Here is a 12,387-nt window from a genome sequence, read left to right as displayed (position 1 = left end):
AAGAGCATTTACTGGAATTATGCAAAAAAAAAATCTTATTGCAAATGTACATCAATCATTTTATTTCAATTTGTTGAGTTAATTTCACTTTGTTGTGATTTATAATATAAAATAATTATAATTATTAGATAAATTTATCTAGTAAACTACCATTTATAACTTTGTCTGGTTTTTCATTGTTAATCTGTATAATCGTAGCAGTTATGGTTGATGAGTTATTTAAAAATATAATGCAATACCGCCATATCTTACAAATATTTATAATGGTTAAATATTGCTTGTTTTTCAAAAAAGATATCCATTCGTGTGCTATTGAATTACTAATATTCTAATATTCAATTACTTGTCTTAAAATATCTATTTTGTAGAAGAAGAAAACCGCAGTTGTATCGGTATTGAATGGGATGTGCGATATATTAAGATAAATGAGCTTTTAAGCTTCGAAAATGCGTATTTTCGCATTTTTCAGATTTTAAATCGCCCCTAACTCGAAAACTATCAACTTTTGAGAAAAATGACAAGATACCTTTCTTTCCAATTTCTGGCCAAAAATTTCGCCCTCAGATTTCCTTCCGCAAAGAAACCGAAACATAATTTTCTTTCAGACGGGAGCGGCCTCACAACATGGACTAAATATTTCTTGCTATTAACATTGTTATTAGGCGTTGATAAAATTACTGTTTAAACAATTTGGCATCATAGCCAATTGAGCCGATGGGTGTAACGATAAAAAAGTGTTCAGGTTTCTACATATTACTGAGTCATCATGTAGAAATCTACAATTAAGTTGAAAATGTTACCACAATGGCATGCTACAGTAGAGCCATCTCTAGGATCAGAAACAAATTAATTGAGGGTTCATATCAACCTTAAATCGGACAACAGGTTTAGAAAATTACAGACATCAAAAATGACCCATTTTTAAGGTGTCCGGTTAATTTTGCACCCCAGTGTACATTGTTGGGTCTAAATATTTTGCTAAACATTTGAACATAAAAGACAGGCTTGTAAAACACATTTATATAATTTATTACATTTACTACTTCTGCTGTCTTAATTTTTATTATGCTTTAACACTCAGATCCAATACTTCTACAGAAGGGAAACGACCTTCTTTTCAAAAAATTGTGTAAGATACTGCAGGCTAGTTTAGGGCTGGGGTACATACCAAAAGCATGGAGGCTGATAAGGGTGGCTTTTATACCCAAACCTGGCAAAATCGGACAGGAAAGGGCCAAGTCTCTGCGGCGATTAAGTCTGATGTCATTCGTACTGAAGACCTTAGAAAAACTGCTCGATAGGCATATCAGGGATGGTGTATTGGTTGAAAGTCCGATACATCGGGGACAATATGCATATCGAGCGGGAGTCTCCACAGAAACGGCACTGCACCATCTTGTACAGAGAGTGGAGTACGTTCTAGAAAACCAAGAGGTGATGTTGGGTGCGTTTCTCGATATTGAGGGAGCATTTGACAACACCTCCTACGAAGCGATCACAAGGGCGATCCGTCTAAAAGGAATAGACGAAACAAGCTGTAGATGGACAGACTGCATGCTGAGAAGCCGTGTGATATATGCTACGTTGCTAGGGGATACAGTGTCAGCTCAGGTAGCCAGAGGCTGCCCACAGGGGGAGTCTTATCTCCTCTATTGTGGAATCTGGTCATGGATGGCCTGATAGCTAAACTCGACAACGATAGGCATCACGTCCTGGGCTATGCGGATGACCTAGTCATCTTAGCCCACGGAAAATTTAATGGTACAGTCAGAGATCGAATGCAACAGGCTCTGACCATAGTTACAGAATGGACTTCAAATGTAGGGCTTAACATCAGTCCTCTAAAGTCCAAAATCATGAAATTTACTAAAAGAAGGAATTCAGAGGAATTGGGTCCTCTAAGTCTAAATGGTATACATTTAAATCTGGTGAGTGAAGTAAAGTATCTCGGGATAATATTAGACTCAAGACTTACTTGGAATCAGCAGATAGAAAGAATAACGAAGAGAGCGGTATCTACGTTAATGGTAGCCAGACGTACTCATGGAAAAATGTGGGGTTTGAGACCAGACATGGTATATTGGACTTATAACATGGTGGTAAAACCCACAATTACATATGCATCAGTGGTATGGTGGCCAAAAGTGCAGCAAAAAAGTGCCATCATCAAATTAAGCAAGGTGCAAAGACTTGCTTGTCTCGGGATCACGGGGGCTATGAGGGGCACACCTACGGCAGCTATGGAGGCACTACTGGATCTCCCTCCTTTACATATAACAATAAGAGGTGAGGCGAGAATGGCCTATTATAGACTGCGAGAAAACCTGAGCAACGTACCAGTTAAATCAGGACATAGTAAAATAACGAATGAAATTAATGATGCCGAATGGATGATGATTTCTGACCATATGACATCAAGATATATGCCTGAAGTACCTTTTCAAGTGGACATTTGCCCACGAGACGAATGGGGCAGAGGAAACTCTCGACACAGACTGCAGGGTTGCACCTGGTATACGGACGGGTCTAAAACTGCAGACGGTTCGGGCGCAGGGATATTCTATAGTGGTGGAAATTTCAACATTTCTATTCCACTGGGGGAATGTACCTCCGCATTTCAGGCAGAGATTTTTGCAATCTTGCAGTGTGCAAGAGAAAACAACCTGAGGGCATTCGAACTGCAGCGGGTTAACATATGCACAGATAGCCAAGCAGCCATTGGGGCTCTTATAAGCCCTAAGGTGAACTCTAGGCTGGTGTGGGAATGTCGACAAGAACTTGATAGACTGGCACAACATAACAGTGTTATACTGGTATGGGTTCCAGGTCATCGGGGCATATACGGCAATGAAAGAGCTGATGCACTTGCCAAGAGAGCATCAGCTACAAAATACCTGGGTCCAGAGCCGGCAGTGGGAGTGCCAAAAAGCACCGTCCGCGAACGAAAAAAAGCCTGGATCCGAAGCCAACACAACTCACACTGGGAGAGTGTACCCGGTCAAACACATGGCAAGATGTATATCGGACGGACATGTGCTAGTAGAGCTGAGTTACTGCTGAAAACAAGCAGGAATCAGCTCAGAGTCATAACAGGTTTCCTCACTGGACATGCGCCAGTTAACAGACTCTGTAACAGAGAACCTGAAACATTCAACCATATCTTGCATGACTGTGAGGCATTGGATCGGAGGCGGCAAACACTTTTCGGAGACATCGAAATGACTCCAAATTTATATGGCACCCACCCACTAGACCTGTACAAGCTGGTATAGGGTTCCAGAATTCTGGAATGGGTTTCATAAACAATGGAAGATGTACAATAAGCCAAGTGGCTGCAGTACAACCGGTTCACAACAGACGGCTTCCAGGAAAAAAAACACTCAGTTCGATAATGGTGGTCTCTCAGGCCGAGGCTATAACATAAAACATTATATAGGTATATATAGTGACTGTACACCCCGATATGGGGCTAAGTCGCGAAAGCTTTCTAGATCCTATTTCTTGGGAGGATCGGTCCCTTTTGCTTATGTTATATTCTTAACGATTTCTCTCCATTTTTCCTGTCTCTAGTTTTTCCCCGCCATTATCTGCCTCTGCGTTTTTTAAGTCTTCTTCAACTTCTTGCAACCATTTTGATCTTGGTCTTCCTCTTTTCCTTCTACCTCCTGGATTCCATTCTATCATAGCATATGTCACTGCTTCATCTCCTGCCCGCCAGATGTGACCCAACCATCTAACTCTGCATTGCTTTATTTTTGTCACGATATCTTCTTTCAGTACTTTCCTAATCTCTGCATTTGTTTGGCTTCTATATTCATTTTGCTCTGTTTTGATTGGTCCCAGCATGGTTCTCATGATCTTTCTCTCCACTATTCTTAAGTTTTCTTCATCTTTTTTAGTCATCGTCATTGTTTCTGCTGCGTATAATAATATTGGTCTAATTATGGTGTTATACATTCTCATCTTGGTTTTAATAGTCAGTATTTTGCTTTTAAGTAGTGTTTTATTTGCAAAATAAGCTTTATTTGCTGCCAATATTTCTTCTTTTATTTCTGGTATTCTTTCATCCGTTTTGCTTATTGTCACTTCTAGGTATTTGAAATGTTCTACGTCTTCAAACTCTGAATATCCTATCTTTGTTTTTTCTTTGATTTCTGTTTTCCCTAGTCTTAATATCTTTGTCTTTTCTTCATTTAATCTCAGTCCCATTGTCTCCCCTTTCTCTTTTATTTCTTCTAGTATTTTTTTAGTATATTTCTGTTCTTTGCAATAATAACAATGTCATCTGCGTAGGCGATTATTTGTCCACCTCTTGTTCTTAGGTTCCCTTTGTTTATATTTCGTAGTACATATTCTAAAGTTAGATTAAACAGTGTCGTGGATAAGGCATCCCCTTGTTTCACTCCTTTATTTATAATGAATTCATCTGTCTCGCCTCTTTGCGTCTTTAACATACAACATTAGTTTTTTAAAAATAAATAATCTGCATGGTTGGGTCTAAATATTTTACTAAACATTTTTGAGGTAGTACAAGAATGCAACGATTTTGGCAAAGTGAATTTGAAGATTGCATTCTGTAATTGTAGCAAAATATAAGGCAAACGAATTAGCAATGTCACAATACTTGGTAATACTTTTATTATCATAATGCAGAATAATATCAGATGTTTTCTTTTGCCTACCAGTTACACTGTTTACTAAATTCCAAATTATTTTTGGTATATTGTATGATTGAATTAATGAGTCACTATGAATTTAATTCGATTATTGCAATCATTTCTCCCTACACTTCAAAGTATTTACTTAATTGTTTGATTTGTATTTTAGGCTATCTCCAAGACGAACACAAAATGGCAATTATGAAGACACTAATTCAAGATTCATCCTATGAAGCAAATTACATCAGTCAGCCCTCTGAGGGACAGACGTTAAATAAAAATATAAAAGTAGCGACTGTACAAAGACTTTACAGATGCGAAATTTGTTTTAAACAGTTTTCTTACAAAAGTTATTTAAAAATACATTTGTTTTCACACACTGAGGAAAAACCTTTCATCTGTGAAATTTGTCTTAAGGGGTTTAGTAGATCAGGTGATTTGAAAACACATTTGAGAGTACATACTGGGGAAAAACCATACAAGTGTGAAATTTGTTTAAAACAGTTTAGTACTGCAAGTCAATTGAAAAGACATTTTAGACTGCATACTGGGGAAAAACCTTACAAGTGTGGAATGTGTTTTAAGGGGTTTAGTATGCCAGGTGATTTGAAAACACATTTGATAGTGCATACTGAGGAAAAACCTTACCAGTGCGAAATTTGTCTTAAGGTGTTTAGTAGGGCAGGTGATTTGAAAACACATTTGAGAGTGCATACTGGGGAAAAACCATACAAGTGTGAAATTTGCTTAAAACAGTTTAGTACTGCAAGTCAATTGAAAAGACATTTGAGAGGGCATACTGGGGAAAAACCTTATAAATGTGAAATTTGTTTTAAGGGGTTTAGTATGCCAAGTGATTTGAAAACACATTTGAGAGTGCACACTAAGGAGAAACCTCGCAAGTGTAAAATTTGTTTTAAGCGGTTTCGTAGAGCAGGTGATTTGAGAACACATTTGAGAGTGCATACTGGGGAATACCCTTACAAGTGTGAAATTTGTTTAAAGGGGTTTAGTAGACCAAGTGATTTGAAACTACATTCGAGAGTGCATACTGGGGAAAAACCTGATAAGTGTGAAATTTGTTTTAAACAGTTTTCTAAACCAAGCAGTTTGAAAACACATTTGAGACTCCACACTGGAGAAAAAAACTTACAATAATTGTGAAAATACCCTGCAACATTTCTTATGGAAAAATGGTCCCGGTCAAATTTAACGAAACTTTGGTCAATGATAGTTCTCAGTGAGTAGATTAAAAAAGTCCATGGCACCTAGGTCTGAAAAACTAGTATTCTCGAGCTACAGCCTTCTGAAGTTCATAAATTCAGGTACTTGGTGCACTAATTTACGGTCAAGTGCATGAAAATATCTATTATTTAAAGAAGAGAGGCTCATTTTCTTCACGCATATTTGCGTGTTGCATTTGAATTCGTGGTGAAAAATAGATGCATCGTATTTTAGTATTCAGAAAACCTCCGAAAAGTACTCTGAAAACTGAAGAAGTGCGATAGAAAATGTGTTGTTGCAGCGACATAAGAATTATCCTGTTTTCATGAATGTTTCAGACTTATTCAATACCAGCATAGCTGCAGTTCAGCCTTATCTTTAGAAAACTAATAGGGTAATTCCACCCGTAACACGGTCCAGAATTAAAGAAAAAAAATGTTGAAACAAAAAATGTTTTAGCTGACACGAAACTTACTACAGACAGACATATTCAACCCAATTAACTCGATAGTTAGGAAAATTAAAGGAGTTTATTGCACATTATGTTCTATCTGTCTTGTAGTTTGGGTTTGTATCTATTTTACATATTTAGGGTTTGGTGTTTTATTGGAAGTCGCCCCCTCTCCCAAGGCAAATGTTCCGCCACTGCTACTGAAGCGCCTTCAAAAATTGAGGAACAACCACAATAAGTGTTGCTAGAGCAGAACAAGACATCTCAAGAGGAAAACTGACAGAGCGTGTTGCGACATTATGAGTGAAATAAAAAAATGTAACAGAAAAAGATAAAAACTGAAGACGGAATTCAACCCAACGTGAAAAAGATTAAACGTAAGAAGAGATAGAGAAATTTCTGTCAAAATTTGGTATTTATGACCCTTAAAATAACACCAAATGCTAAAATTTATTAGCCTGTAGATAGTGTGGATGTCTCGTCAGCCGAGGGTATGATCAGTGGCGTGGTAATTTTATGGTCAAACTACGTTTTGTTCTAATTTTTATCATTGTGAGAATTAAAAAAACCAACTAATATTTTTATCTCCACCACTGAGAGCGGTCAACTTTTTGGTTGCCTGTATTCTTCGGGACATATTCGGGACATTTTATCACAAAGTGTAAATATTACTAATTTTACCGTTCTGCGTTCTCTTTCTTTTCCACTATTATATATATATTATATCTCTCTTTGCCGACGTTTAAATTAGGACCCACTTGAATCTCGCTTCAACACGCGCCTCGACCTCGTCGTGAGAATTCTCCATCACGTTTTCACGCGTGCAGAATAGAGTGCCTCTAAAAATCATTAGATATGCCGACAAAGCAGTAGTTTTTACAAATATCTTAGATGATTTGCACAGAATAATCTCCAGCATACCAGATATAAGTAGATTGAATGGACTTGATCTCAATACGAAAATAAAAAACAAAGTGCATACATGTCAGTAAGTAAACGCGAAATATTAATAATTAAAATTATGGTGGTACTCCATCCTCAGGAACGTCTTAGGTTAGAGGGGGAGTTAAGTACATTATGTACATGGTAGTAGGTAAACGCGAAATATTAATTACAATCTTCTATGGAAAAATCGGGTTTATATCATCTTCGACTATCTGCACGTTAAGATTTTACCGATTTTGGTTAGATGCATCATTATGTCGTGTTAATTATAACCTGTCACGATTCTTCAGTAGCAATGGCGGAACATTTTCCTTGGGGGAGGGTGCGACTTTCAATAAAACACCAACCCCAAACTAAATAATAGACATCGGTAATACCATGTGCAATAAGTTCCCTTTATTTTCCTAACTGTCGAGTTAATTGGGTTGAATTTGTCTGTCTGCAGTAAGTTGCATGTAAGCCAACATATTTCAATGTGTAATGTTTCAACAATTTTCTCTTTAATTCGTCCTCGTTTCTTTAATGCTGGTATTGGATAAGTTTGAAGCATTCGAAAATATAATAATTGTTATGTCACTCTAGCAGCACATTTTCTATCGCACTTCTTTAGTTTTCTGAGGACTTTTCGGAGGTTTTCTGAAGACCAAAATATGATGCATCTATTTTTGACCACGAATTCAAATGCAACACGCAAATATGCATGAAGAAAATGAGTCTGTCTTCTTTCCGTAATGGATATTTTCATTCACTAGACCGTGAATTAAGGCGGGTTGACACGATACAAGTGTACTTGGTCCAAGTCCACTTGGATGCAGCGCGCGCAATACTTGGATGCTACTTTGATCGTATGTGCGGGTTGACACGTTCCAAGTGTTTTTCATCTTCATCCAAGTCCACCCTCCTAGTCTACTTGGACGCTGCGCGCGCAACGCTTGGAAGCTCCTTTGAACGTGTCACCACCCTCGTCAAGTATATTTCCATCAACAGGTTCCATCCAAGTCTAGTAGGACGGTGGCCAACTTTCTTCCAAGTAGCATCAAAGTATAGTTACAATGGCGTGGCATCGGAAAATATACAACGGGATATAAGTACAAATAGAAGAATATATATAGTTAAATACAGCACCTAGAAACTTGCAGTTTTTTTGCATTATGTTCAGGATGACGTCAGGAAAAAAGTCTACTATTAAAAAATAAATGGAAATGCATAATTGCACTGTAAAGTGCATAAAATGCACCCAAAATTGCATAAATATAAAAATAAAGTCAAAATCAGTATACTAAGGAACAAAATTTATTATTTGGGGGGTTTTTGGGGTCACTGAATACGATTAAGCCATCAGAACTGAACCCCGGATCACCTGGTGCCCAAAGTCACGGCAAGAGACGTCATCTTCTGGAGTTTCGATGGTTTTCGGCATTAAATCGATGCAAACGGATTACTAACGAGTTTTAGGGGTCGCTAAATACATTGTCAGATATAAATAAAGTTTATATAAATTTGATATATACATAATAGACGAGGGCATTTAGCACAAAATTAATCAATTTTTAAATACAGCACCTAGAGACTTGCAGTTTTTTGCTTTATGTTGAGGATGACGTCAGAAAAAAAGGCTACTAATAAAAAATGGATGGAAATGCATAATTGCACTTTAAATTGCATAAAATGCATCCAAAAGTGCATCAACATGTCAAAATCAGTATACTAAGGACCAAATTTTGTTATTCTGTTTTTTTTGGGCCACTGAACACGGGTACGCCTCAAAACCGACCCACGGATCATCTGGCGCCCCAGGTCACTGCAAGGGCGTCGTCTTCTGTAATTTCGAGGATTTTGGCACTAAATTGATGTGAACGGATTACTCATGGGTTTTTGAGGTCGCTAGACACGAATATGCGATCAGAATTGATCTCCGGAGTACCTGGTGCCCCAGGGTCGCTACTAAGGCACGTCGTCTTCTGGGGTTTCGAGAGTTTTCAGCATTTAATTGATGCAAATGGATTACTGGAGGGTTTTTGAGGTCTCTAAATACGAACATGTCATCAGAACCAACCCCCTCTGCACCTGGAGCCCAAGAGACGTCCTATTCTGGAGTTTTGAGGAATTTCGGCATTAAATTAGTAAAAATGAATTACTCGGGGGTTTTTGAGGTCGATAAACACGATTATGCCATCAGAACAGACCACCAGATCACCTGGTTCCCAAGGTCACTGCAAGGGACATCATCTTTTGGAGCTTCTAGGGCATTCGACACATTGATGCAAACGGATTGCTTACGGGTTTTTGGGGTCGCTGAACACAAATATGCCATCAGAATTGAATTCCGGAGTACCTGGTGCTCAGGATCGCTACTAAGGCACGTCATCTTCTGGATTTTTGAGTGTCTACGGCATTAAATTGATGCAAATGGATTACTCAAGGGGTTTGAAGTCGCTAAACCTGAATACACAATCAAAATCGACCTCCAGAGCACCTAGTGCCTAAGATCATAGCAAGGGACATCATTTTCTGGAGTTTCAAAGGTATTCGGCATTTAACTGATACAATAAATGATTTACTGAAAGGTTTTTGAGGTCGCTAAAGACGAATATGCTATCAGAACCGCCCCCTGGTGCCAAGGATCACAACAAGGGGCGTCATCTTCTAAAGTTTCGAGTGCCTTTGGTACTACATTGATGCAAATGGATTACTCATACGTTTTTGGGGTTGCTGAATATGAATACGCCATCAGAACAGACACCGGTGTACCTGGTGTCTAAGGCACGTCATCTTCTGTAGTTTCTAGAGTTTTCGGTACTAAATTGATGCAAACAGATACTCTTATATTTTTGGAGTAAATACGAATATGACTTAGATGGAATACTTTGGGAGTATCTAGTGACCACGAAGAATCACACTATCAAAATAAAATATAATAAATCGATTTTAAAATAAATGAAGGAAAAACGCTGTCAGATATAAATTGAGTTTATATTTATAAAGAATTAAAAAAATTGTATAGCACAACATAGTTATTTTAATAAACAGTCCAAGTAAAATAGCAAAAATATTACCAATTTGAACGTTTTCTTTGAACAGCAACTCAAAAAACTTCCGAGTACTCGGTGTGTACCAATTTAGTGTCGGAATGCCTCAAAATTCTAAAACATGATGTGCATAGCAGCCACTCTGGCCACTAGGAACGCGGGGGTCGGTTCTGATTTGATATTCGCGTTCAGCAAACCCAAAAACCTATGAGCAATTTGTTTGCATCAATTTAGCACCGAAATTTCTCGAAATTCTTAAGATGATATACTTTAGCCACCAGGTGCTCTGGTGTCTGTTCTGATGGTGTATTCGTATTCGAAATGTGTTTTCGATCGAAAACTCTCGAAAATCCAGACAATAACGTGCCTTAGGCTTATAGCTACTCCGATGTCTCTTCTGATAGCGTACTTGTGTTCAGCAATCCCAAGAATCCGTTAGTTGATCCGTTTGCATCAACTTAGTACCGAAAACTCTCGAAACTCCAGAAGATGACCTGCCCTAGGCGCCAGGTGCCCTGGTGTCTGTTCTGGTGGTGCATTCGTGTTCAACAACCCCAAGAACCCATGAGTAATCCGTTTGCATCAATTTAATGCCGAAACCCTTCGAAACTCCAGAAGATGATCTGCCTTAGGCACCAGGTGCTCTGTGGGTTAGATCTGATGGCGTATTCGCGTTCAGACATTCCAAAAACCTTCCAGTAATCCCATTTTCACCCATTTTTGAATAGTAGACTTTTTTCTGACATCATCCTGAACATAATTCAAAAACTGCAAGTCTCTAGGTGCTGTATTTAAAAATCTATTTATTCGGGTGTTTTTAGTGATAAATGGCCTGGTCTATTTACACTTTGTTTATTGTTATGTATGTACAAATATCCGTTACTTGACGTTACATTACGTGAGTTACACTACATGATAATTTAATGATTTATGCACATGTTCATACAATTTTTTTTCTCTCATATTTGTATCAATTTTTTAAATTTTTGGATTGACCATTTGCAATAGTTGTTCAAATTATTCGGTAGTTATTTTTAAATAGTTTTTAATTGAATCTTAATCATCATTTTTACTACTTCACTTAGAAAATTAGACGAAGCTCCAAACGCCTCACGTATCCAATTAAGAATCCAAATTTTCCTTTTTTCTTTTTAATTTCTTTTTTCTGGATCCATGTATTAACATATCAGCAGTTCTTAACCACTTGAGTACCCTTCATAATCACTTTCGCCATCTTTGCAATGGTTATTTGTTATTTTATTTGACATCCAAGTAATTTACACGATCAAAGTAGCTTCCAAGTAGCGCGCGCAGTGTCCAAGTTGACTTGGACCAAGTACACTTGGATGCAACTTGTATCGTGTCAACCCAGCTTTAGTCCACTTAACGTAAACCGAGTACCTGAATTTAAGAACTTCAGAAGGCTGTAGCTCAAGAATAAAAGTTTTTCAGACCTAGGTGCCATGGACTTTTTTAATCTACGCACTGAGGACTATCATTGACCAAAGTTTCATTAAATTTGACCGGGACCACTTTTCCATAAGATGTGTTGCGGGGTCATTTGTTTTAAACATTTTTGTCTCAAAAATAATTTAAAAGTAGTGAAGAAAACCAAATGTGAGATTTATTTAAGCCCTTTTTGAAAGTGTGAATTTCTATACCTAGGTTACCCGAATTACACAGGACAACAAATTCTGCAGAATCATGGCATCATGCATTTTCTAGCATCTTCAGCAGTAACCATCCTAATCCTTATCTGGTAATAAAGGAACAGTTACGAGGGGACGACTACCTGTGTACACGTCTGGAGCAGGACTATTAATAGATGCATCACGACCCAATAAGTACCAGCGAGCAAATGAGCGGCTAAAACATTAGATACATGAAATTATGTAAACATGCATTTGTTCCACTTTTTAGAGGAGTGTGGCCGCCATGTGTATTTTAATAATGTATGAATTATATAACTTCATCCCTAACTTGTGAGTTAACTATTACATAATCAATTATTGTTTTCTCATTTCTGCTTTTTATTGGCTCTATGTAAAGCTTTTTAAGATTTACTCTTGGTGAAGCAGGT

The 12,387-nt window shown here is 37.7% G+C and overlaps 1 protein-coding gene across 1 annotated transcript in view; it reads left to right on the top strand.

Annotated features, from left to right (window-relative positions):
- Positions 1-6,027, top strand: part of LOC126888492 (zinc finger protein 271-like) — a 105,685-nt gene extending 99,658 nt beyond the window's left edge. The window contains exon 4 of the mRNA XM_050656828.1: positions 4,828-6,027. Within this exon, the coding sequence (XP_050512785.1) occupies positions 4,828-5,816 (989 nt within the window). The 3' untranslated portion in view covers positions 5,817-6,027. The remainder of the gene's footprint in view (positions 1-4,827) is intronic.
- Positions 6,028-12,387: the final 6,360 nt, after the last annotated feature.

The sequence above is a fragment of the Diabrotica virgifera genome, chromosome 7 (assembly GCF_917563875.1).
Source record: "Diabrotica virgifera virgifera chromosome 7, PGI_DIABVI_V3a".
Taxonomy (NCBI): Eukaryota; Metazoa; Arthropoda; class Insecta; order Coleoptera; family Chrysomelidae; genus Diabrotica; species Diabrotica virgifera.
This window is presented reverse-complemented; position numbering and strand designations above follow the sequence as displayed.